At 43.2% G+C, this 26,955-nt stretch overlaps 1 protein-coding gene across 1 annotated transcript; it reads right to left on the reverse strand.

Moving 5' to 3' along the window:
• kcnj14 (potassium inwardly rectifying channel subfamily J member 14) lies at positions 1-25,536 on the reverse strand. The gene is made up of 5 exons (XM_020041161.3): positions 24,985-25,536; positions 15,683-15,848; positions 9,677-13,336; positions 827-1,144; positions 1-607 (listed from the first exon to the last, which is right to left on the reverse strand). Exons 3-5 carry the CDS (start codon positions 10,703-10,705, stop codon positions 374-376), a joined length of 1,581 nt encoding a protein of 526 aa, XP_019896720.2. The 5' UTR covers positions 10,706-13,336; positions 15,683-15,848; positions 24,985-25,536; the 3' UTR covers positions 1-373.
• Positions 25,537-26,955: the final 1,419 nt, after the last annotated feature.

Here is a 26,955-nt window from a genome sequence, read left to right on the forward strand (position 1 = left end):
CCTCTCTCTCTCTCTCTGTTTCTCTGTTTCTACTTCCTTTCTCTCTCTCTGTTTCTCTCTTTCTATTTCCTCTCTCTCCGCCTGACCTTTAAATCGGTCTGTCCTTTCCTTTTTTTTGTTTCACGGTGTACAACATCTCTCTCTAAATTTGTCTTTAGCTGTCTCTGTCGTGTCTTCTGTTTCTCACTCAACAATTCTCTCTCTACAGTCTTTCAGCTTTATTCCTTTTCCCTATTTCTCCATTTCGGTCTCTTTCTCTATTAAATCTGTTTATCTTCATGCTTCTCTAGCTCTCTCTGTCTGTCCTTGAGTTCCTGTAGACGCTGGTTTACTTCCTGTCCCCTCTGCCTGTCACCTCCCTCTGTCCCCAGGATTAGTTGGTGTGGGGGTGCTCTAGGAGGGAGAGGCGGCGGGGCAAGGGGGAGGGGCAGCTACCAGCATTATCCTCAGGGTCATCGTCTGGGGTGACAAGCTGCAGGGCCACTTCGTTCTCATAGCAGAAGGAGGAACGTGAGCTCTGGATGTACTTCTGCTCGGCCAACTCTTTAGCACTACACGAGGGTGTGCTGGGAACCTCATAGGTCTGGTGGAAGAACGAATAGTCCACCTGGTGTTAAGTGAAAACAGAGGGTCACTGGAGAAGAGGGTCTGAACACCATTCCATCAAGTACCACTTTGAATATGAGTACACATAAGCAGGGATTAAAGGGAATTCTGAATGTGTTGACTGGCTGTAATGTACATGTAGGAAAAAGGGACCAGAAAAAAGACGAGCCCAGCCCATCAGTAACTATTTCTGCCACTTGGTTTCCCCTATCCCTCGTACCTGGTAGCAGTTCTTCCTCTCAAAGAGCACAGGTTCGAAGCGGTGACCCCAGAGGATTTCGGATGCTATATAGGAACTGCGACACTGTGTGGTCATGGCTGTGGCCTCCACCATGCCCTCCAAGATGACCACCACCTCTAGCTCTGCATCTCCCTCCAGCGACCGGCGGTCCATCTCGAAGAACGGCGACTCATTGTTGATCTCGTGGACAATGGTTACTGGCGAGACCAGGAAGATGCGGTCCGTTCCTGTGTCAAACCCCACATTGATGTCCTCGTTGTCCAGTGGGAGGAACTCTCCCTCTGGGGTTACCCTTGGCTAGGGGAGAGGTTAGGGCAGGGGTGGGGAGATGGGAGGATGGAGAAAGACAAAGACAAATGACAATCACATACAATATGCACTAACAGTGTCTTTGGAAAGTATTGAGACCCCTCCTAATTAAAATTTGTGCCAATTTATTGAAAATGAAAAACTTAAATATCTCATATACATAAGTATTCAGACCCTTCCCCATAACACTCCAAATGGAAATCAGACATCCTGTGTCCTTTAATCTTCCCCGAAATGTCTCTAGAACTTGCAGCAAATTAAATTAATTGGACAGGATATAGAAAGACACAAACCTGTCTATATAAGTTCCAACACTTCACAGTGCATGTCAGAGAAAGCCATGTGTTTAGCCATGAAGAATCTCTCCGTAGACCTCAGTAAATTGTTTAAAGAATTGCAAAAGCAATCAAAGTTCCCTGGAGCACAATGAGCTCCATTACTGAAAAATAGAAGTTTGGAACTACCAAGACACATACAAGTGTCCAGAAAAACAAAATGGGCAAATGGGCAACAATGACCTTGGTTAGAAGGTGACCAAGAACTCAATGGCCGCTTTGATGTAGCTTCACAGTTTCTCTGCAGATGGGAGAACCTGCCAAATAGACAATAATTTCCTCCATCAGTCAGGACCTTATGGTAGTGGGAGAAAAGCCACTCTTAAGTAAAAGGCATGTGACATGCTGCCCAGAGTTTGCAACACAGCACTTAAATGGCCATGAGAGCATGGCTCTGATTAGATATTTCAGCCTGAATGGTTCTCAGCGGCAGGCACTGGGAGATTAGTTAGGACTGAGGAGAAAAATTCAGAGAGGTTCTTGAAGAAAATCAGACTAGGGTAAAAAACGAGGGTAAAAAAAAACAGCACAGCAACAACCCAAAGCACAAGGTCAAGACAACAATGGAGTGACTTTGGAACAAGTATATGAATGTCCTTGACTGGCCCAGCCAAAGCCTGGACCCCTTGATGCTCATCATCCATTCTGACAGACCGTGAGAGGATTTACAAGGAAGAATTGGAGAAACTGCCCAGATCCAGGTGCGCAAAGCTGGTCGAGGCACATCCAAGAAACCTCAAAGCTGTGATCGCCGCCAAAAGTTGCTTCTACAAAGCAGTGAAGACTTACATTCATGTGAATTTTCAGTTTTTCAATATCAATACAAATGTCAATTATTTTTTTATTTCGCTTTGTCATTACGCTGTATTGTGTGTAGATTGATGGGATTTATTTTCATCAATAATAAATTGAGTCCATAACACAAAGTGCGGAGAAAGTGAAAAGCTCTGACTACTTTCAGAATGCACTGTATGTAGATACTATAGGCAGACGCTACTTATTAACAGAAGCCACACACGCCAACACTACAGACAGAAGGCCAGACCAAAATACTTACAGTGCATAGCATAAGTATTCACACGGTGCAATTATTTCACATTTTATGTTACAATGCAGTATTGAATATTAATGAGATTCACCCAACTACAGATGCAACTTTTTGGACACTTAAAACTTCTTGATGTGTCTTTTCTCTACTTTATGCAGAGTCTCTGTGCTACTCCTAAGAACCAGCTACTCTGGCTGGCAAATGGTGCTAGTTTAACATAGATCATTGCTGAATCAATGTCTGTAAGATCGCGTAATGGTCAAAGCACTCTACATAACAGAAAAGATGTGCATTATATAATGCTCTGATACTCTGAGACAAAACACCACCGCTGTCACGTCCTTGAACGGCCAACATGGCCCTCATTTGGAGCATGGACACCTGTTCCTTTGAATTGCCCTCACTTGTGTTCCTGATCACTGTCCCTATTTAAGTTCCTCCTTCCCCTTGTATTTTGTCATATTATTATTTTGGATTCTGTTCCTTTTTGTACATGGTTCTGGTCATTTCTTGTTTTAGTTTTGTTACATCTTAGTTCTTCTATTAAAGTCCTTCGTTCTCCCTGTGTCCTGCCTATGTCCTGCCTTCTACCTGCATTCTACATAGTAACCAATGAGACAAGTTGAAATCATACAGATATTAGATCTTCTTGGCTTATACATTTTTGTTTTGAATGACAAATTTTAAAGCAGTTGGTGTTAACAAACTGCAGCAGAGCATACCTGTATAGTTTGACTAGTTATGGGCTCTGTTGAGATTTAGCCACATAAGAAGGAAAAAGTGGTGGCATCTTTTCTCTTACCATAACTTCATATAATGCCAAGTTTTTGCTTTCTGTTATGTTAAATACTGTAATCATTATATGATCTTGCAAGACACTCTTTCAGCATTGATCTAACTTTATTAACTGAGCACAATTCACTGAACAATCCAGTGACCAGATACATGGGCATCTGAACTATCCAGTGACCAGATACATGAGCATCTGAACTATCCAGTGACCAGATACATGAGCATCTGAACTATCCAGTGACCACATACATGAGCATCTGAACTATCCAGTGACCAGATACATGAGCATCTGACCTCTTGATTTTGGCAGACTAAAGATCCCGAAAAGGTTTGATCTGCAGTCACTCTGAACCTTAAAAGCAGCTTTAAGTCAGTAACTAAGACATAAAGTAACATTAATTTTCTTTTTGCTAAGTACATGCAGTGTAGATTTGGCCTTGTGTTATTGGTTATCATCCTGGTGAAAGGTTAAACTTGGATTGAACCAGGTTGTCCACTAGGAGTTTGCCTGTGCTTAGCTCCATTATTTTTCTTTAATCCTGAACAAGCTCATTACCAATGACAAGCATACGCAAAATGAAGCTGCTACTTCCATGCTTGAAAATATAGAGTAGTATTCAGCAAAGTGCTGGATTTGCCTTAAACATAATGCTTTGTATTCAGGACAGAGAGTTAATTCCTTTGGCACATTTAAAAGACATACTTTTGTTCTGAACAGTCATTATATTGTTGTAGCTGTTTTAAAAACACCCAAGGCCTAATGGTGAAATTACTGACTGTTCTCCTTCCTCCACTGGCAACCCAGTTAAGAAGCAGGCCTGTGTCTTTCCAGTGATTGCAATGACTGAATAAGCGAGCTATTAGTATGCACCACATTGAAAACAACATCACCAAAATATATTTGTATCTGACATTTCACAGCCGCTGATAAAACATGTATAGCATTCAATTCTAAAGAGTATTAGCAAGATTTAACAAATCAAACATGGGGATAATTTAAATGGGCAGCCACAGACATGTTCTTACATCCAAATCCCACAAGAGGGCCGTGGCCACTGTGAAACTGTGTCATCACGTGAGGAGCTTTATTCCATTTCTGCTTGAAAAATGTCAACATTTTGTAATGGGGCCATTGTCTTATCCTATTCAAGGTTGTGGCTTTTGCCCTTCTTTGAGAAGCATTTGTCAACTGAGGCACGGTGCAGATGATGTGAGATGGGGTAGTCATTCAAAATCAAGTTAACCCCTAGTTTTGACTGAACATATTCAAGCTGCTAAAACAAAGTTACTAGTTACACTTCTGTTCAAAAGTTTGGGGTCAGTTAGAAATGTCCTTGTCTTTGTCCATTAAAATAAATAAAATAAAATGTATCAGACATTAGCCTTTTAAAATGATACATTTGGATTAGCAAACAGAAAGTGCCATTGGAACACAGGACTGATGGGTGCTAAAAATGAGCATCTGTACACCTAATGTTTGTAGATATTCCATATTTCCAGCTACAAAAGTTATTTACAGCTACAACATTAACAATGTCTACACTGTATTTCTGATCAATTTGATGTTATTTTAATGGAGAAGACAAGAAAGTTTCCAAGAACAGTAGGACATTTATATATATATATATATATATATGTATATATAAAATGTGGGGAGAACAAGTATTTGATACACTGCCGATTTTGCAGGTTTTCCAACTTACAATGCATGTAGAGGTCTGTCATTTTTATCATAGGTACACTTCAACTGTGAGAGACGTAATCTAAAACAAAAATCCAGAAAATCACATTTTATGATTTCTAAATAATTAATTTGCATTTTTATCCCTCCATGAACTGCCACCTTAACGTGGTGGAGGGGTTTGAGTACCCGAGTGACCCTAGGCGCTATGTTGTCTGGGGCTATATGCCCCTGGTAGGGTCTCCCAAGGCAAACAGGTCCTTGGTGACGGGTCAGACTAAGAGCGGTTCAAAACCCTTTAAAGATGAAAAACATTTTGAGGACCGTGACGTCGCCCGGTATGGCGCAGCCGGGGCCCCACCCTGGAGCCAGGCCCGGGGGTGGGGCTCGTATGCGAGAGCCTGGTGGCCAGGCCTTTCCCCACGGGGTCCAGCCGGGCTCAGCCTGAAGGAGCGACGTGGGCCCGCCTTCCCGTGGGCTCACCACCTGCAGGAGGGACCATAAGGGGTCGGTGCATAGAGGATCGGGCGGCAGTCGAAGGCAGGGGCCTCGACAACCTGATCCCTGGACATGGAAACTAGCTCTAGGGACGTGGAACGTCACCTCGCTGGCGGGGAAGGAGCCTGAGATCGTGCGTGAGGTTGAGAGGTTTCGACTAGAGATAGTCGGGATCACCTCTACGCACGGCTTGGGCTCTGGAACCACACTCCTTGAGAGAGGATGGACTCTTCACCACTCTGGAGTTGCCCATGATGAGAGGCGGCGGGCTGGTGTGGGTTTGCTTATAGCTCCCCAGCTCTGCCGCCATGTGTTGGAGTTTACCCCGGTGAACGAGAGGGTCATTTCCCTGCGCCTACGGGTTGGGGATAAGTCTCTCACTGTGATTTGTGCCTACGGGCCGAACGGCAGTGCAGAGTACCCGACCTTCTTGAAGTCTCTGGGAGGGGTGCTGGAAAGTGCTCCGACCGGGGACTCCATCTTTCTACTGGGGGACTTCAACGCCCACGTGGGCAACGACAGTGACACCTGGAGGGGCGTGATTGGGAGGAACGGCACCCCTGATCTGAACCCGAGCGGAGTTCAGTTATTGGACTTCTGTGCTAGTCACAGTTTGTCCATAACGAACACCATGTTCAAGCATAAGGGTGTCCATCAGTGCACGTGGCACCAGGACACCCTAGGCCGTAGGTCGATGATCGACTTTGTTGTTGTTTCATCTGACCTGCGGCCGTATGTCTTGGACACTCGGGTGAAGAGAGAGACGAAGCTGTCAACTGATTACCACCTGGTGGTGAGTTGGATCCGATGGCGGGGGAGGAAGCTGGACAGACTCGGCAGACCCAAGCATACTGTAAGGGTCTGCTGGGAACGTCTGGCCGAATCTCCTGTCAGAGAGATCTTTAACTCCCACCTCCGGCAGAGCTTCGACTGGAGAGGGAGAGGGAGGCTGGAGATATTGAGTCCGAGTGGACCATGTTCTCCACTGCTCTGAGCTGTGGCCGTAAGGTCTCCGTACCCGGTGGCAATCCTCGTACACGGTGGTGGACACCGGAAGTAAGGGATGCCGTCAAGCTGAAGAAGGAGTCCTATCAGGCCTGGTTGGCTTGTGGGACTCCTGAGGCAGCTGACGGGTACCGGCAGGCCAAGCGGACTGCAGCCCGGGTGGTTGTGGAGGCAAAAACTCGGGCCTGGGAGGAGTTCGGTGAGGCCATGGAGAAGGACTATCGGCTGGCCTCGAAGAGATTCTGGCAAACCGTCCGGCGCCTCAGGAGAGGGAAACAGTGCCCTACCAATGCTGTTTACAGTACAGGTGGGCAGCTGTTGACCTCAACTGGGGATGTCGTCGGGCGGTGGAAGGAGTACTTCAAGGATCTCTTCAATCCCGCCGTCACGTCTTCCATTGAGGAAGCAGAGGATGAGGGCTCAGAGGTGGACTCGTCCATCACCCGGGCTGAAGTCACAGAGGTAGTCAAGAAACTCCTCGGTGGCAAGGCACCGGGGGTGGAAGAGATCCGCCCTCAAGTCTCTGGATGTTGTGAGGCTGTCTTGGTTGACACACCTGTACAACATTGCGTGGCGGTCGGGGACAGTGCCTCTGGGATGGCAGACCGGGGTGGTGGTCCCTCTTTTTAAAAAGGGGGACCGGAGGATGTGTTCCAACTACAGGGGGGATCACACTTCTCAGCCTCCCCGGGAAAGTCTATGCCAGGGTACTGGAGAGGAGAATACGGCCGATAGTAGAACCTCGGATTCAGGAGGGACAGTGTGGTTTTCGTCCGGGCCGTGGAACACTGGACCAGCTCTATACCCTCTACGGGGTGCTGGAGGGTTCATGGGAGTTTGCCCAACCAATCCACATGTGTTTTGTGGATTTGGAGAAGGCATTCGACTGTGTCCCTCGCGGCATCCAGTGGAGGGTGCTTTGGGAATATGGGGTCCTGGGTCCTTTGCTAATGGCTTTCAGGTCCCTGTACGACCGAAGCAGGAGCTTGGTCCGCATTGCCGACAGTAAGTCAGACTTGTTCCCAGTGCATGTTGGACTCCGGCAGGGCTGCCCTTTGTCGCCGGTTCTGTTCGTAATTTTGGTGGACAGAATATCTAGGCGCAGCCAGGGGCCGGAGGGTGTCAGGTTTGGGGACCACACGATTTCGTCTCTGCTTTTTGCGGATGATGTTGTCGTGTTGGCCCCTTCAAACCAGGACCTTCAGCATGCACTGGGACGGTTTGCTGCCGAGTGTGAAGCGGTGGGGATGAAAATCAGTACCTCCAAATCCGAGGCCATGGTCCTCAGTCGGAAAAGGGTGGCTTGCCCACTTCAGGTTGGTGGTGAGTGCCTGCCTCAAGTGGAGGAGTTTAAGTATCTAGGGGTCTTGTTCACCAGTGAGGGAAGGATGGAACGGGAGATTGACAGACGGATTAGTGCAGCTTCTGCAGTAATGCAGTCGATGTATCGGTCTGTCGTGGTGAAGAAAGAGCTGAGTCGCAAGGAGAAGCTCTCAATTATTAGAAAATGGAAGAAGATCAAGATGACGATCAATCTCCTTCGGTCTGGGGCTCCATGCAAGATCTCACCTCGTGGGGCATTAATGATCATGAGGAAGGTGAGGGATCAGCCCAGAACTACACGGCAGGACCTGGTCAATGACCTGAAAAGAGCTGGGACCACAGTCTCAAAGAAAACCATTAGTAACACACTACGCCGTCATGGATAAAATCCTGCAGCACACGCAAGGTCCCCCTGCTCAAGCCAGTGCATGTCCAGGCCCGTCTGAAGTTTGCCAATGACCATCTGGATGATCCAGAGAAGGAATAGGAGAAGGTCATGTGGTCTGATGAGACAAAAATAGAGCTTTTTGGTCTAAACTCCACTCGCCGTGTTTGGAGGAAGAAGAAGGATGAATACAACCCCAAGAACACCATCCCAACTGTGAAGCACGGAGATGGAAACATCATTCTTTGGGGATGCTTTTCTGTAAAGGGGACAGGACGACTGCACCGTATTAAGGGGAGGATGGATGGGGGCATGTATTGCGAGATCTTGGCCAACAACCTCCTTCCCTCAGTAAAAGCATTGAATATGGGTCGACGCTGGGTCTTCCAGCATGACAACGACCCGAAACACACAGCCAGGGCAACTAAGGAGTGGCTCCGTAAGAAGCAACTCAAGGTCCTAGAGTGGCCTAGCCAGTTTTCAGATCTGAACCCAATAGAAAATATTTGGAGGGAGCTGAAAGTCCATATTGCCCAGAGACAGCCCCGAAACCTGAAGGATCTGTAGAAGGTCTATATGGAGGAGTGGGCCAAAATCCCTGCTGCTGTGTGTGCAAACCTGGTCAAGAACTACAGGAAACATATGATCTCTGTAATTGCAAACAAAGGTTTCTGTACCAAATATTAAGTTCTGCTTTTCTGATGTATCAAATACTTATTTCATGCAATAAAATGCAAATTAATTACTTAAAAATCCTACAATGTGATTTTCTTTTTGATTCCGTTACTTACAGTTGAAGAGTACCTATGATAAAAATTACAGACTTCTACATGCTTTGTAAGTGGAAAAACCTGCAAAATTGGCAGTGTATCAAATACTTGTTCTCCCCACTGTATATATATATATATATATATATATATATATATATATATATTTCATTAAATACATAAAAAATATATATTCACACTTTAATATTGTAGTATTCTGTGTGAAGGAATCCCAGTTGTATTGATTTCTATTCCACCCAAAATGTAAAAACGTGGATGAATCCTTATGATTCATCGCACCATGTAGTCCACAGGCATTGAGCCAGACAGACACTGACACACAATGACAATGGTTCTGAGCCCCTGGGGGAAATTAATCCCATGGTAAAATCTTCTAAACCCCTGAGGGAGAATAAAACAAGCTCTCATTAACCAGACTTCTGAGTACAGGCCAGATGGCCCAACCAATACCACTCTCTCCCTCTCCACTGCTCTCAACTACTCTCTGTCTCTCTCTCTCTCTCTCTCTCTCCCCATATCTACTGTAATTTCACACTGATCTCTACCTCTACATAGCAATTTCAATATGGTGACTAGTCCTGCCTCTTCTGCTGTTCAACCCCTTCTGTCTGCTTCCTCTCTCCTCTCCTCCTACAACATCTCTTCTTTCCTCAGTCTTTTCTTACCTTCAGTAGTTGTGCTCGCACATGTGCCTCCACCAGGTGGCTCTTCCGTAGGTTTCCCACCCGCCACATCATGCAGAGCTTCCCATCTCTCAGTGCCACCACAGCCGTGTCAGAGAACACCAGAGTGTCGTTACGCTTCTTGGGCTTAGCCATCTTCGCCATGACCGCCCCGATGATAAAGGCGTCAATGATGCAGCCCACAATGCACTGCAAGATGACCGCCATCACCGCCAGGGGGCAGGCCTCGGTCACGCTGCGGAAGCCATAACCAATGGATGTCTGCGTCTCCAGGGAGAACAGGAAGGCCGCCAGGAAGCTGTTCACCTGGAGGAAACAGGTCTCCTCCACCTCCACCACCGCCCCAGCCACGGGCTCACCTCCAACCCCGGGAGATCCGCCCGAGCTGGGATCGGGGCGGACGGCAAAGTCCCCGTGTGCGGCAGCAATGAGCCAGAAGGCAAAGCCGAAGAGCAGCCAGGACAGGAGGAAGGAGAGACAGAAGATGACGAGCATCCAACGCCAGCGGATGTCCACGCAGGTGGTGAAGAGGTCGCTGAGGTAGCGCTGGCCCCTCTCGCTCATGTTGACGAAGGTGACGTTGCAGCGCCCGTCCTTGCCCACAAAGCGGTGACGGGGCCGGCGGCTAGGGCGCCGAGTGGGCTGGTGGCTGGACGAGGAAGGGGACGATAGCACTGAATCCCGGTCAGAGGACGAGCAGCCTTCTCCCCTTCCCCCCAGACTTCCGAATCTCCCACGCCTCTGTCCTGAGCGCCCTCCTCTCATCCCTCCTTCTCCTCCTCCTGCCTTCGGGGCTCCACTGGGCCTCTGCGCATCACTGCCATTGCCCTGCAGGGGGAGTGCTTTGCCATTGCGGGTGGGAGAGGGGGTGGAGGGTGTCCCTGACCCCTCAGTGCTAGCCCCCGCTCCGGCCATGTCAGCGACACTCTGAGCCAGCTTCATCACTTCCTCCTCGTCTACCAGCCCGTCAACCACCGCACTGAAACGTCGCTTCACTCGCGCCGCTCCCATGGCGCTAAACAAAATGTCTTACACCAATGTTAATGTGACTATGAAGATGTAGTCTCAACTCCTATGTGGTTTGTGAGTTTTCGACCACCTAGGTACTGATAAAAACCTGCTATTCTGTGCTTCTTTTCAGATCCAATGTTTCTTAGGGTGAAAAGTAATCCATCTCTGGAGTTGGACGTAGATTCATGTGGAACAAAGATATCAAGCAAAGGAATCCTTCCTGGATCATTGTTCCAAAGTCACCTGAACAAGCTGTTAGAAACTCAGTGTCCCCACCACCCAAGCGTTTTAGTGCAGTTTCTGTGATTAGGACTCCTTGAACTCACTTGAAGTGAAGAACAGAGATTAAGTTTGTCTTCTGCAGCAGCAAATAGCCAGTCTCACAGTAATACCGTCAACTCCCTTTAGTACTTACACACCTTTGGGCTGATGAGGGAGGTCACACACAGTCTCCAGGGTATCAACAGAAGTGACCCACAGGTGGTTGTCATTGTACAAGGGAGCGGGAGCTTCGCTTGCAGTTACAAACAGCATCGGGGAAACACATTGAGCAGGCTGCAGAAACTGAGACGCTTGAAAGGTTAAGAGCTGAGGATAAAGCAGGGTAGTAGTATGGACGCGTGATGAGAATAAATACACTCCCCACATTCACTTAAGTGCAATATGACAATAGAGAGTCAGGGGGTGGAACCAGGGAACAACACAATCCAACGGGTCTATGTTTCTAGGGCATATCAAGCATGCAACCAGCAGAGAAAAGAACAGCATGCTGTCTCTTACGTTACCAGATCTTCACCTCCCAGTGGTTTGGCCATGGACAATACACAGTGCAGATTGAAACAGAGGAGCAACTCCTTAGACTATTGAGTAATAATGGTACACAATTCCAATACATTCACTTCCTATCCATCAGAATAGGTTTCTTCCCACATTTGCATCTACATTTCACTCACTACAGGGTCTCTGAAGACATTAATGAGCTGCGTATCCATGCATTGAGTAAATAATCTAATACTCACTTAGTATCTCTCAAAAGTGGGAGACTATTACCAGCAGTTTCCCTCAAATCCAAAAATCTGTCCCACTCCACAAAAGTCTTCAAAGGGATTTTGAGGTGTCGGCATAACAAAAGCAGACTTTCAGACACATTGTAAATCTGTCTACGTCTCTCTCAGGTGACTGTTTTAAACAGGATGTCCTAGTCCTGAGGGTTTCTGTATTTGTCCCAAAGGCATGGCTGATTCAGTACAAAACACACTGAACAGACTGACTAATTTTCAACTATATCTCATTAACCAAGTCAATTATTTAAAATCTATAAAACCATAAGCAGACTTACTCTCCACTACTACAGCATAGGAACATCCTTTTTGAGAGGGGGATGAAGAAAAGAGAGAAAAGAAAAGTGAACAAGAAATCTGAAGATCAAAACACTCAAAACAAAGAAAACATTTAAGGAGAGTGAATATAATCACTTGACTAGAACGCCAAGGTTTGTGTTTTTTTGTACTTTTTTTGTGTACGGATTTCAAGGTACCCAATACAAAATAATGCAAGGATTGATTTTATGTAACACTTCGACAGAAACAGTACTGGGAATGTGTAGGAGCAGAATACATATTACCTACTCTGGTGAAAAAGGCGAGGAGTAACAAACACACGGGGCAAACACCTGTGGACGACGTCCACAAAAACATAGAGATCAAATGTTATTTCAGAGGCAAAATCCTATGATGTGAGGTGCTGTGTCCTTGTTTTATCCAAATATGGGTTGGCTCGTCTTGGTTAAAGTGTCACACTCAGCACCCCTGCTTGACAGAGAACACACGTTTATCCAATTCTGAAAGGCTTTTAGTCTGGAAATAGCAAACAAAAGATGTGCAAGGAAAAGTGGGTAAAAACAATGACAAGGCCAATTGAAAGAGACTTGTCTTTATGCATGCAAAAATATCTCAAAAGGTTTGAATCGGGGGAAATCTAAATGTCATGAAAAGGTTTGATTGTGATATTAGATATTACCTTCGGTACACATTTCAAGGAAACTGTGTTTTCAAATGCTGGCAAAGTCTTTAACCTCTCATGAGAATGCTAAACATGTTACGAGGTTTCTGGAGAACAGTTTACAGTGCAACACCAAGACCAGTTTCCTGAGGACAGTTTACAGTGTAACACCATGACCAGTTTCCTGAGGAGAGTTTACAGTGTAAAACCATGACCACTTTTCTGGAGAGAGTTTAAGTTGTAGCAATCTGATTACAAGCAACCAAGGCACAACACAGGAGAATACCAGGCCCGCAGTCTTTACCTGATGTCCTAGGTTATCACAGACATGGGTGTACCCATGTCACACACAAACAGAGGGGCGGTAGAAAAGCCCCTACAATAAGTGGAAGTGAGGAAAGAGATCCCTCCTGAAGTGTGAGTTGTCATAGGGGTTCATTTCGACATGTCTTCAGCCCTCCCTCTCTCAGGCATAGTAGCAGGAATTCAGGGGATGCCCTACTGAGAAAGGGGAAAACGTGCAATCCTCTCTCTTTCCGTCTTTCTTTCTCTTAAGTTTTCTTCTTTCTTTCAGTCAGTAATCACATTTCTAATCTCCTTTAGTTTGGTGTGTCCTGCATCCTTGCCAACCTGGGAATAAAAAATGTTAAATGTAAACAAAAGAAAAAGTACTCATAAACAATATAAATAAATATATATATATATATATATATATATAAACAAGCTTTCTTAAACCTTTTTTTCTGAAAGCCTAGTTTCATAAAAAATAACCAGATTCGTTCTATCTTTTTTAATAATTCAAACAAATTCAAAACAAAATTGTTGGCCGTCACCCTTTTGTTCAAGATACACCCAAAAGATCACTGTGTTTTGAATATATTGGTAACTAGGTGTGTAGAGTAAACATGTCAGCGGCGACGTCTGCTAGGTCAAATGATGCTTCCGATTTAATCCTGTAATTGACAGTAGCTAGCCGGCTAACTCATGTTTGCTAGCTACATATTAATTAAGCAACAGTAATAAGTTAGCTAGCTTTTGGTGGACCATATTAAAACATTATTGTCCAGCACTGGGTAGCAGCATCCCTAACCTTATTCCCTTCCATTTAATATGACGTTAGCTAGCATGCTCCTTTCCATGACAAGCAAACTTAGGGACTGATTGCTTTTTATGACACGAGGTATCTGGCGGATAAAGCCCCCCTAAAATATGAAAATGGTTGACCTTCCCCCATGCAAAATATATTTCTACATCACCCTCCCGAAGCCTTCAGGAAAAAAAACATGACCATCCCCATTCAAAATGCAGAATTAAAGTTAATCGAGGGCATTTGGTCTCAAAGACAAACTCCTGCTCAAAAATATGCACGCAAGGTAGCCAGTGCTATATATAGGCCCACTGTACAAACAACTAACCCAATAAAATTGGAAATATTAAAACCTATATAGCCTAGATTAGCTATATATTTAAAAAGCAGAATATTTTTTAACTTAAAGATTTCATTGTGCCTGAAAATTCGAGCTGATATTATAGGGTCGTTTTTCCTTTTAAATGTCTATAAAAATATGAATATTGTTACAACTACGGCACCAGCTGATACACAAATGTATTCACAATGCTGCACCTACTGTATGCCCTTCTTGCAGCTAACAGAGATTATTGTTGCGTTTATTTTATAAAATCACTGTTGCAAGCCTAGCCCAACTACAAAATCAGAATTTAAGGCCCTGCTCGGTCGTGATCGGTATCGCAATGTCGCAATGTCTTCAGCTGGCCTTCATGCTCCTAGCCTTTCCTCCATATCACTCAACCCCTTTTAGCAAACGTAGGATTAAGGCCTAGCAAAACCTGGCAACCTTCCTATTAGTATTCATTTACAATACAGTAAATTACTATATGTACAAGTTCCTCCACCAAATTGTGACTCTTCTTCTGTTCCCTTGTCCTGTTCTTTGCCATCTTTTTCCACTATGCAAAGCAATATGCTTTTCATTGAATATTTCAGGACAGTCTACAGCAAACAGACTGCAAAGAAACTCTTGAGTAGAGAACTTAGTTCACGATTGCGGACCTTCCGTAATTCGGCAACACCATTAAGGTTGTTGTTGTTTTTTAGGTGTTTCTAGCCTTTTTTCCACTATATATTGCGCCATATCCACGATTTGGATATGGCAAGCACAAAGAGGGGCTGACTGAATTGCAAATAGAAAGGTGATATAGAAATAAGGTATGTTCCACCAGGCAATACACTCCAAGACTGCCAGATAGGCCACTGAAATGTAATCAATTATAAAATTAAATGACCTTCCCCTAGACATAATAAAAAACTGTTAACTCTCCCCAAGACCAAAATTAAAAAAGCATGCCCCTCCCCCATTTCCCATCGTGTGTCATCATGTTCAATTTTGATATCTCCCTTAGTTAAGAATCGAATTGGCCCACAAAACATTGCAGCTATGAAATGCCTTTTCTATTGGGTCTTTAAATTTAACATGTCAAATAAGATTCTTTATTACTATTTAAAATGTTAAATAAGCTTTTAGCGTGAGCTGAATTTGGGATAACTCGTGTTAGCTTTAGGTTAATACCTGGCTGGCAATCAGCCTGAAAACAATAACCAGAAACTGCAGTAATTTTCAATATTATAAGGATTTAGTAATCCATGTGACTATAGAGACGTATTATTCTATTGAAATCCAACTCTAGTTCATGAAAATACATAGATACAAGATATACAAGATACAAAAATAAAAAAAGCTAGAAAGCATTTTGTCAGGGCAAGGTGCTGCTCATGAATATTTTCTGCATAGTGCTAAGCTTTGTTGGGACTATACATTTACGCTGCAAATGTGAAGACAACAGTGTATTCACATATTATTTAAATGTTATTTGTGAATTGGCCTAAATATGTTATAAAGACTAAAATGGCAGTCTCTAGGCCTTCAAAATACTAAAACCCAAAAGATGATCAGTAACCTGTTTCCTGTGAATCTGTTTGGATCCCCTGGTGTGGCTCTCGTAGCATAATATATTTTTGGTTTCAGATTTACTGGCAGTGTTGTGGATGTTCATTCATCCAACTTCTTGGACAGAATGGGGAGAAATGCCTCAGGGATCTCAGATTGCTGCAAATGGATGGATCCTGAAATAAAACAAACATAAGGGTGGAGTAAGATTTCCGCTATACGGCTTACATTTTAATGTAAAAAAAAATGTATATTGTCACAGCTTATACATTATGTAATTATGTTCACATTTATGGTCATATTTTATCTGTACTGTATATATAGATGTGAATTTAACTGTACATTACAAAACATATAACGGCTTGTGTTTATTTGTGACCCAGCGATGGAAATGAATATCCCCATAGAACTAGCCTGGGGCCATTCTATTGAAAGGCTAATGGCCACTAGTCTGGCTGACACCAGCTCTCCATGTCACGTGGGTCATGTCAGCAAGGATAAATGGCCTCTGCCAGGCTGCTGTTAATCACCACAACATTTAGTGTACGTGGGCGCTCTATTGTATGGAAACAGATACAGAGTAATGATGAGCTGGGCTACAGAGGCGAGGTCAGATTAATCATGCTGCGAAAAAAGCAAAAGACGAAAGAGGTAGAATGAGAGCAAACGTCTTGAAACTAACTGGAAAAGGGATGATGATGAGGGATTGGGATTGGGATGGGGGGATGTTTGGCTGTGACCGAGATCTCTGGCAGGGACTGGATTGTAATTGAGATTTGGATGAAGATTGAAACAGGGACTATGGCAGGGATAGGGATTGAGATGAGGGAGCTCTATCTTGCGGTGGCAGTGACTGAATGCTGTGGATTACAGCTGTGCTCGTGACTGCAGTAATCCCAACATGACTCTGTTAATCCGCTAAAGTCTTTATATAAGAACTCCCACACTATGGCCACCCAATGGAGGGTCCACATACAGGTAGTATACAGTACACAGACGGGAGACAGTCCTGGGGTAGTACACACATCATAACTGCGGCTGGTAACAGTCCCATGTAGCTCAGCTGAGCATGGCACTGGAAATGCCAGAGCTGTGGGTTTTATTCCCACAGGGGGGACAGAATGAAAACGTATAAATTCACTTCTTTAAGTGGCTCTGGGTGTACATGCGGGTTAGAAATGAACCGATAATGTACACAGTCATCAACCAATCTGACTGAGGAAGGAGGTTGCATGTGGACATGTTTTACTTTGCTATTGGGAACCAAAACCCACAAGGGATTTTACAATGATGAAAAACTGGTTATTTTCTGACTTAGATTTAAAGGCAAACAATTGTGGCTATGATTGGGGTTTTCAGTTAGGGGTTAAGTTCTTGGATAAACATCCAAGCCCAGCTGAAGTTTGCAAAAATAAACATCAAGTCCCCCAAAAGCACGTGGGAAAATGTGTTATGGTCTGATGAAAGGCTGAACTTTTTGACCATAATTCCAAAAGGTACGTTTGGCGCAAAAACAACACTTCACATCACCCAAAGAACATCATACCCACAGTGAAGCATGGTGGTGGCAGCATCATGCTTTGGGGCCGTTTTTCTTCAGCTGGAACCAGGGCCTTAGTCAGAGTGGAGGGAATTATGAACAGTTCCAAACACCAGGCGATTTTTTTATTTTTCTCCCTCAAAGATTTCAGTTTGTTTTTCAATTGAATTGTTCACGTTATAGGTCACATTAAAGGTGGAAAAAGTTCTCACATGATTTATCTTTGTGTCATTTGTCTCATTCTTTTACATCACAAGTACCTGGGATTTTAACAGGGGTGTTTAGACTTTTTATATCCACTGTAAATGTATTATTTGAACTTCATTAGCAGAGGGTCAATTATGTTCTTAGATGTACAGACCAACACAGAACAACGATCAAAATCTCAGAATCGCATTCTCTACGCAGAGTGCTTTATCAATTAAACATCTGGTTTAAGCTTTGAATGAGCGTTGAGATCTTTTCCCATTTGCAAGATTGTATCAGGGAGTAAATAAGGTGCCCTAAACTGTGAGTCTTGTGCTAAGGGCTGCAAGATGTGTGCCTTGGAGGTCAAATAATATTGACAGGCTTTGGGATTAAGTAAAGAACCATAGTTAGACTGACCTCCCTGAATCCTGCAGCTCCAGATATGACGTGGTATCAGGGACCGATATAAACCTCCTTTTCAGACCTGATATCTTTATGATTGGGTTGTATGGTGTTGGAAAACTGATGACAGAGAATGGGCTAGGTGTTTGGGGGCGGGGGGGGGGGGGTCTAAAGCCTAACTACACCAATGATGTGTGGGTGTGTGAGAGACTGACACCTCTTATCGTGGCAAGGTGGTAAATGCTTCAAACTGCCCTTCACCATGCTGGGTTGTCTAGGAAACGTGATCTTGTGAAGTTGTCAGTTCACACTCCCTTAACCCCTGGACAGTGTCTGGCATGCAGGGTTGCCTGATACGATAATGCATTATAGTGTTGTGAGTGACATTTTCCTCATGCCAAAACACCACTCTTCTATTTATTTATAGTATTTATTATATTATAGAAGGTGTTACACAGACTAACTAAAATCCCACAACATCTCCTATCTACCCATTTTTGTATACAATCTACATTTGATATGTGGAGCAAGCCTCAGCAATATTGGATAACCCTAACAGCTATGCTCTTGCCAGATAACTTCCTACAATGGAGTTGATTTGAAAAAAGAGAGACAGAAATAGAAAAAGGGTAAAAGAGACTGAAGGAGAGACAGAAATAGGGGTATAAGTTGATCCTGTGGCATTCTCTCTCTCACACATTCTCTTTGTAAAATCTCCCCCTCCCTACAGTCTCCCTCTATACACAGAGAGATTATCTGCCCATATTAAGGTGTTATGTAGCCAGATTAAGGGTTACTGTGAATATGATTTCAATGTCATTCAATAACCCACAGGATAAAGTTCCTGCTCCCCTCTCTAAAACATCACATACATGACACTTAGAATTAAAGTTAGAAGAATGCTCCGCCCAGGGAGTGGGATGACGTCACATTGTTGACCAAACACTTGGATAGAAGCCGCACGTCTGTGTCGGTGTCACGATGGTGCCTGAGAAAGCATGGGCAGTGACATTGAGGGCGTCTCCATGCTTAAGTAGTCTGTTTTCTCCTTCACAAGTAAATCTACTTTGTTGATGCCTAATAACCTGGTTTGATGACTCGGTTGAGTCCTGCGATCTATGTTTATTACTTAACATGTTAGACTACTGTGGACTACTATAAAAGGACAGGTCAGATGCCTTTAGGTGTTGATCCAAAACCTTTCTATTTAATACAGAATAACGTGAATTTGAGTGTGATGCTGTCTGCTGAAATGGCATCCGTTTCTTCACTGTGATTATTTGACAACCCAGATCTGGTAGATCAATAATAATCGATCACCACTGTTCTGAAACCAGGCCAGAAATTGAGTCCCTCTACATGTCGAATGGCTTGCTCTCTCTACCTCTCTCACCCCCCCTCTCTGTTGCTCTCTATCCCTCTCTCTCTCCATTCTCTTCCTCTTCTCGCTCTCTTGCACTCGCCCTCCCTCTACATTTCTTTTTTGCTGTCAATCCAGTTCACTCTTCATGCTTTTTTATGTTGATCTGATTTCAAAACCAAAATAAAGTCATGGTAACCTGAATGTTATCTGAACATTTCTGGTAGCCTCTCAACCACACTCCACCATAACTGGCAGCGTCTCACCCACACTCCTCCACCATAACTGGCAGTGTCTCACCAACACTGCACCATAACTGGCGGCGTCTCACCCACACTCCTCCACCATAACTGGCAGCGTCTCACCCACACTCCTCCACCTTAACTGGCAGCATCTCACCCACACTCCTCCACCATAACTGGCAGCGTCTCACCCACACTCCTCCACCATAACTGGCAGTGTCTCACCAACACTGCACCATAACTGGAAGCGTCTCACCCACACTCCTCCACCATAACTGGCAATGTCTCACCAACACTGCACCATAACTGCCAGCGTCTCACCCACACTCCTCCACCATAATTCGCATCAGATCACCCACACTCCTCCACCTTAACCAGCTTCAGATCACCCACACATGTCTTTTAACTACTAGCCTCTAACTCACAGTCCTTCACCCTAACTGATTTCCAAGTCTATGGTCTAATTAACACTTTTCCTCCATAACTGGCAGCGTCTCACCCACACTCCTCCACCATAACTGGCAGCGTCTCACCCACACTCCTCCACCATAACTGGCAGCGTCTCACCCACACTCCTCCACCTTAACTGGCAGCATCTCACCCACACTCCTCCACCATAACTGGCAGCGTCTCACCCACACTCCTCCACCTTAACTGGCAGCATCTCACCCACACTCCTCCACCATAACTGGCAGCGTCTCACCCACACTCCTCCACCATAACTGGCAGCGTCTCACCCACACTCCTCCACCTTAACTGGCAGCATCTCACCCACACTCCTCCACCATAACTGGCAGCGTCTCACCCACACTCCTCCACCTTAACTGGCAGCATCTCACCCACACTCCTCCACCATAACTGGCAGCGTCTCACCCACACTCCTCCACCTTAACTGGCAGCATCTCACCCATACTCCTTCATCTTACCTGGCCCAAAATGATAAACCCCTTTGCATCTCACCCCCTCTCTGTAACTCTCTCACCCCTCATTTCTATATATCTGGCTCCACCCAAACTTTCAAAAATGATCTGAAAACGGATGTTTTTGACTAGTTTTCAACCTAGAGCATATTACCATCTAATACATATTACCATATTACCATCTAGGTCTTCTTTCTACCTATTAAGTGATACAGAGGTTGTTCAGTAGCCTCTTCCTGTTCTTTATTTGGATAGCCACACTAGCATGCTACATAGTGACAGTAATCAACAGTGAATCATGTTGGGGCTATATAGTGTAGTAACATTAAATTTGTTTCCCTCCATGTTTCCTTTCTTCAAATTAATGGGGATAGATTGTTTCGGAGCCCTCAACTTTAGCAGTTAAGATGCATGTTGTGTTTTTACTCTCAGAATTGTTGTGTTTTAACTTATCTGATCAGCTGTAGTTGTGGTTTTGCTTCATGTAATACTGAATAAGCTAATTTTGGGGCCATTATACTTTTTGCACTTGTCATTTTTCTATGCTATGTATTGCTTTAACCTACACTCACCTAAAGGATTATTAGGAACACCTGTTCAATTTCTCATTAATGCAATTATCTAATCAACCAATCACATGGCAGTTGCTTCAATGCATTTAGGGGTGTGGTCCTGGTCAAGACAATCTCCTGAACTCCAAACTGAATGTCAGAATGGGAAAGAAAGGCGATTTAAGCAATTTTGAGCGTGGCATGGTTGTTGGTGCCAGGTGGGCCGGTCTGAGTATTTCACAATCTGCTCAGTTACTGGGATTTTCACGCATCACCATTTCTAGGGTTTACAAAGAAGGGTGTGAAAAGGGAAAAACATCCAGTGTGCGGCAGTCCTGTGGGCGAAAATGCCTTGTTGATGCTAGAGGTCAGAGGAGAATGGGCTGACTGATTCAAGCTGATAGAAGAGCAACTTTGACTGAAATAACCACTCGTTACAACCGAGGTATGCAGCAAAGCATTTGTGAAGCCACAACATGCACAACCTTGAGGCGGATGGGCTACAAAAGCAGAAGACCCCACCGGGTACCACTCATCTCCACTACAAATAGGAAAAAGAGGCTACAATTTGCACGGGCTCACCAAAATTGGACAGTTGAAGACTGGAAGAATGTTGCCTGGTCTGATGAGTCTCGATTTCTGTTGAGACATTCAGATGGTAAAGTCAAAATTTGGCTTAAACAGAATGAGAACATGGATCCATCATGCCTTGTTACCACTGTGCAGGCTGGTGGTGGTGGTGTAATGGTGTGGGGGATGTTTTCTTGGCACACTTTAAGCCACTTAGTGCCAATTGGGCATCGTTTAAATGCCACGGCCTACCTGAGCATTGTTTCTGACCATGTCCATCCCTTTATGACCACCATGTACCCATCCTCTGATGGCTACTTGCAGCAGGATAATGCACCATGTCACAAAGCTCAAATCATTTCCAATTGGTTTCTTGAACATGACAATGAGTTCACTGTACTGAAATGGCCCCCACAGTCACCAGATCTCAACCCAATACAGCATGTTTGGGATGTGGTGGAACGGGAGCTTTGTGCCCTGGATGTGCATCCCACAAATCTCCATCAACTGCAAGATGCTATCCTATCAATATGGGCCAACATTTCTAAAGAATGCTTTCAGCACCTTGTTGAATCAATGCCACGTAGAATTAAGGCAGTTCTGAAGGCGAAAGGGGGTCAAACACAGTATTAGTATGGTGTTCCTAATAATCCTTTAGGTGAGTGTATAAGTATCCTTGGGTATCTGACAGGGCGGACATTTCGGTATTATTATATCATTGTTGTACATGAAGCCCGGCCAGGGAACAAAGTCAACATCACATTAATTTGTAGCTCTCATCCCTTCAGATCAATAGACCACTCTGGTGTCATCATTCACTATTACAGCCTGGGCTTTGCCTGCAGGCTTGGCTGGACCTTTCTAACACCAGAGAGCATACAACAACAACATCATGCCCCGGAGAACTCAACCTTTTCAAATACTAGAAAAATACTTCTCTCTCCTCTGTATGCTCGGCATGTGACTAGTCAGGTCTAATCTCTGTGCTCTGTGCTTGGATGAGTCTAATTGGAACCCGTGTGACTTCATTTAAATGTACCCGACCTGGTGGCTAGCTCTGGGAGTTAACATCTGTCCACAGGTCTTAGGAGAGGTGACGTCATTATGTTGGCCATGCCAGTTTTCTGGCCACCATGCATGCCCACAAACTCATACGCACACATCAACGCACATCAACTCTCTGGTCTGTAAATGGACACACAAAATGACACATAAAATCATGAACATTGGACCTGGGCCTTATGCCCTCTAACTAGACATTTTCCCTCTCTCCCTTGCTACATACTTCTCTTCATCCATTCATCCATCTCTCCATCCATCTCACTGTACTCCATGCTGCGGTGATAAGGGTCATATGAAGGTCTGCCTTAATCAGGAAAGGGGGAAAGATAAGAACTCTCAGCTGTCTTTTAACATAGATTGACTGGAAATGTTTAAAAGATGGCCCGGCTTTGGCCATTCCTTTGTATGCTCCAAAATATGACCATTACTTTCTCTCTTACCCCTCTTCTTCCTGTTTAACGCCTTAAAAGTAAAGTACAGTAAGAACGGGTCAGATATTAACAAAAGCATTAATGCACATGTAGAACTTTCTAGTCCCTCTGGCCCTGTAACAAGATGTTCCTATACTAGGTGTTCTGTACTCGCAGCGTCAAGATACATCAGATTGTTGACAGCTCATCATGGAACCACTAATGTCTGGAACTGATAACAACCTGACACCTTTAAGTCTGGTAATTTAATAGGATCGCTGTGGTATTATTAGAGGGACTATGTCATAATCCCTGAAAGTTCCAGAATGGGACGAAATGCTATAATTTTTTTTCAAGGATAAATCCAAAACAATCTAAATGGAATGAATGTCAGCAAAGAAACACATACTGATTTTACTAAGCTTTTAGTTTCAGTATGAACATGTGAAGATTTTGAAATTATCTGAAATTGTGCAATTGTATAATTTTCAACTGAAAATGTCCAAACTAGTGATGTCAAATAATCTTAAATACAGTTTATACAAGTTCTATAACAATACTGTGTTTATACCGCATTTCATACATAAGGAAACATACTATAGTAAATTATTTAGTTAACTTTAAAAGTTGTGAATGCTAGTAATGTATAGACAACAATATTAGTAATGATTTAAAACAGTGTATGGCTGTGGATTGAATTATTCTTCTAAATTGACTGGCCAGCTAACAAACATAAAGTGCAGATAAATTCTCCAAATGAATTGTTTTGTACAAGATCTTATCACAGTACTCACAAGACATGGTTGATAAACATGGCTGATATGTTCTGTCGTAAGATGGTTCATGTCCAGTCTAAGGTTCTAATTTGTATATTATATTAATATTTCAGTGTCTTCTTTTTGTTGCTGATTTGCTGTCATTTTCTTATATCTCTATGTTTGGGTCAGTCCGGAATAGAGATAAAATTCAGCATTATTGTAAGCCATTAATCTCAGGTCCACTGTCTGTATTATTCTCCCTATCCTCTCTTTATGTTTTCTTTCTGTCTTCAATTCACACTGTCATCACACGATTATCTAAAGATGGCCAACAGAGATTACATTACCACATTATAAACACAATTATGACTTCATTATCATTATCCTCATAACCAATATTCTGGTTATGATATTCTGGTTAACAACGATAGGCAATACTGTCCTGACCTTTAAGACCTTATACTGTCCTGACCTTATTTTCAGATCTTCACAGAAGGGGGTCAACTGAAACCATAGTAAATTCCTAAAACTTCCAGATATTTCAAAAAGGTTTAATGAACATCTTGTATGAAAACAAATGTAAACCCAGCAAATGCATTTCAATTTTTCTTTTAACCTCATGGTAACCTTGGTTAAAAAAAAAAAAACAAGGGTTAAATATAGGTTACAGGATACCGACTCTCGTGATAAGACTATGCACTTAGCCTGGGTTTTGGGTTTGAATACGGTTTTCCACAGAGGCTAATTCAAAAACTGTTAGCTCACCAAGTTGCTAGGCATAAATGACTGCAAAATGACTAAAATATACAGACGACGACATAGCCTCGTGAAAATCTGTAGCCTACTTTGAGACCAAATCCCTCGGAACAATCTGTTCTTTACTATTCTGTTAAAAATTACAATTTAGCTTATTCGTAATACCATGTTACCAGCAAAACATGCATAGAATTTGAAGCTGTTTATATGGCTATGTCGATATGAACCACCGGGACAATAGATGTACGCAAACAAAATTATTTACTGTACAGAAGCAAGGCGGCAAGTGCCCATATATACAACGTCTCTAACAGAAAACTTTAAAACAGAGCAGATGTTATATTTTCCAACTGCGACATCCGCAAAACCAAAATGTTTGTTAACAACATATCATATAGTAGGTCAAATGTTCATGCAGCTATTTTTGTGGATCATGCGTACATTTCTAAACCGTTAAATTGGTCAAAATACCAAAAATGCCTGGAGTAGTATTGTACGTGTTACTTACAAAATAACATCTTAGCAAATGAATGCAAAACTATTATTACTCACCGTTTCCTTCAACATGTTTTTAGTTGCACAGACATTCCAAAAGTTCCCGTTCAGGATAAAAATATTTTTTCCTCCAAATACCATTAACGTTGGAGGTATGCTAATGTACAGTGTCAGCGTGTCCTCCTCTCGCTCAATGGGCTATGCCGCGCGCACGGCTCACACTGCAACATTCATCTGAAACTGGACTTGTCTCTCATCTACGCTCTGACTGGCTTACCTTCACCCTCGCTCCCTACAGCATCAACTGGCTACTTAAATTATCTGTCACCTGTGCTGCGCTGTGCTGTGAAAATAAAAAGAAACTCTCGGCAGGATTTTAGAGACCCAATTACATTTAAATAAAGTGAAAAACTAGTTTTTATTTTTTTGTCTTTAGATGGCGCAAAAAGGAGATGGCATTGCCAAATGCATTCAGAAACAAGGCATTAAACGGCAAATTCGTATTTAGTTATCTTGACACCTGGCGTCATTAATGACTTTGTCATGCAAAATAAATGAACTTGTGCAGAAACCAAGTGTATCTTATCTATGCCTATGTGTGTAGGGTTTACTGATACTTTATTCCCTTGAACTCTCTCCAATGAACCCAACGTGTGACCTATGGTGATAGCCATTGTTCATTTGATTAGAGAGAGCCAGTAACGTATCTACTGTCTGCACCATAATGGAGCGGTGGTTAAAGACTCAAAACACATTGTTAAATTTTTAAATACATTTTACATATGATATATATATATATTTTTTTTAATCAATCATATACTGTACTAGCATGATAACAAACTGTAGCTTTTTACTGTTCTGCTACTGGTCCATCAAGCTGTCAGTCTGTCCAGCCATAGTGTCAGAAAAATAGACTGATTCTAATTGATTGATGGAAAATTCTCTCCAGGCAGGGAGAGAGAAATAGAGACAGAGACAGCCGGAGAGGGAGAAGTGAGAATGAGACTGAGCCAAAAGGAGAATGAGAGGGAAAATATGTACATGAAAGTGAATGAGAAAGGGAATGTGGCAAGATTGAAGTATGTTTTGTATAATAGCTATTGATTGTTAATATTTGTGACCAAACTAGCAAACAGACACAAAAAAGTAAACACTAAGTAAATACATTTTCCACAAGAATGAGACAATTAGTTACATTTTGTAAATGACGGAACTCTATGACAACAAGATGCGTTATTCACCCAAATTCAATAAAAATGGTGCCAGTAGGGTCCGGTTCATTGTTTTATGAGCAGACATTATTTGACAGAACAGTAATTAACTGATGTCTACAGCACCATCATAATATACCTTCCTTATAGTTCTGCCCAGTTATAATCTCACTTTAATCTGTTAATATTCTGTTACCTCATACTCAATAATGTTTTTGAGTTGTCCTGTACTCATTCATCAAACAATACCCCACTTCAAACCTCTATCCAGAGAGCAATTTACATTTTCCATAAAGGTTTTTGTTTGTAAGTATATGTCATATTTCAAATCTGGACATTGGACGTTTTCTTTAACAGAAATCATGATGACCGACAACCACCAGAGAGCAGATGTAGCCCATTTTCGCAATGTATCACCAACGTGCTTGAAACAACCAAGGAGGTTTGTGCTTTAGATAATGTGTTAAAGTAAAAATGAACATGAAGGGAATCTAAGTCCTATTAACAAGTGAAAATTGCATTCATTTAGACATTTCACAACACTTTCCTTTTTTTAGGCTTTAAGAATGATATCAATACATTGCAACCCATACAAGTACTATCATTATTACTTAAATACTATATTCAATAAAAAACACACAACATGCATCATAGATAGGTGAACACTGAACAGAAGTTTAATAATAAACCTCTTAGCATCTGGGAGCAAGAAGACAGGACAGGGATTTGCAATAGTTCCACTGGTCATATAATCAGAGTGCCAATTCCTTACTTGGCTGTAGTGTTGGCTACAGAGAGAACATTCCACTGAGGCTTG

The sequence above is a fragment of the Esox lucius genome, chromosome 20 (assembly GCF_011004845.1).
Source record: "Esox lucius isolate fEsoLuc1 chromosome 20, fEsoLuc1.pri, whole genome shotgun sequence".
In the NCBI taxonomy this organism is placed as follows: domain Eukaryota; kingdom Metazoa; phylum Chordata; class Actinopteri; order Esociformes; family Esocidae; genus Esox; species Esox lucius.

Bases quoted from the DNA above. Each gene is read 5' to 3' on its own strand.
- kcnj14 (XM_020041161.3), bottom strand. From the start codon at position 10,705: ATGGGAGCGGCGCGAGTGAAGCGACGTTTCAGTGCGGTGGTTGACGGG. The intron at 1,145-9,676 runs GTAAGAAAAGAC...CCTCTCCCCTAG, and splicing joins TGCGAGCACAACTACTGAAG to CCAAGGGTAACCCCAGAGGG. The intron at 608-826 runs GTACGAGGGATA...ACTTAACACCAG, and splicing joins AGAGGAAGAACTGCTACCAG to GTGGACTATTCGTTCTTCCA.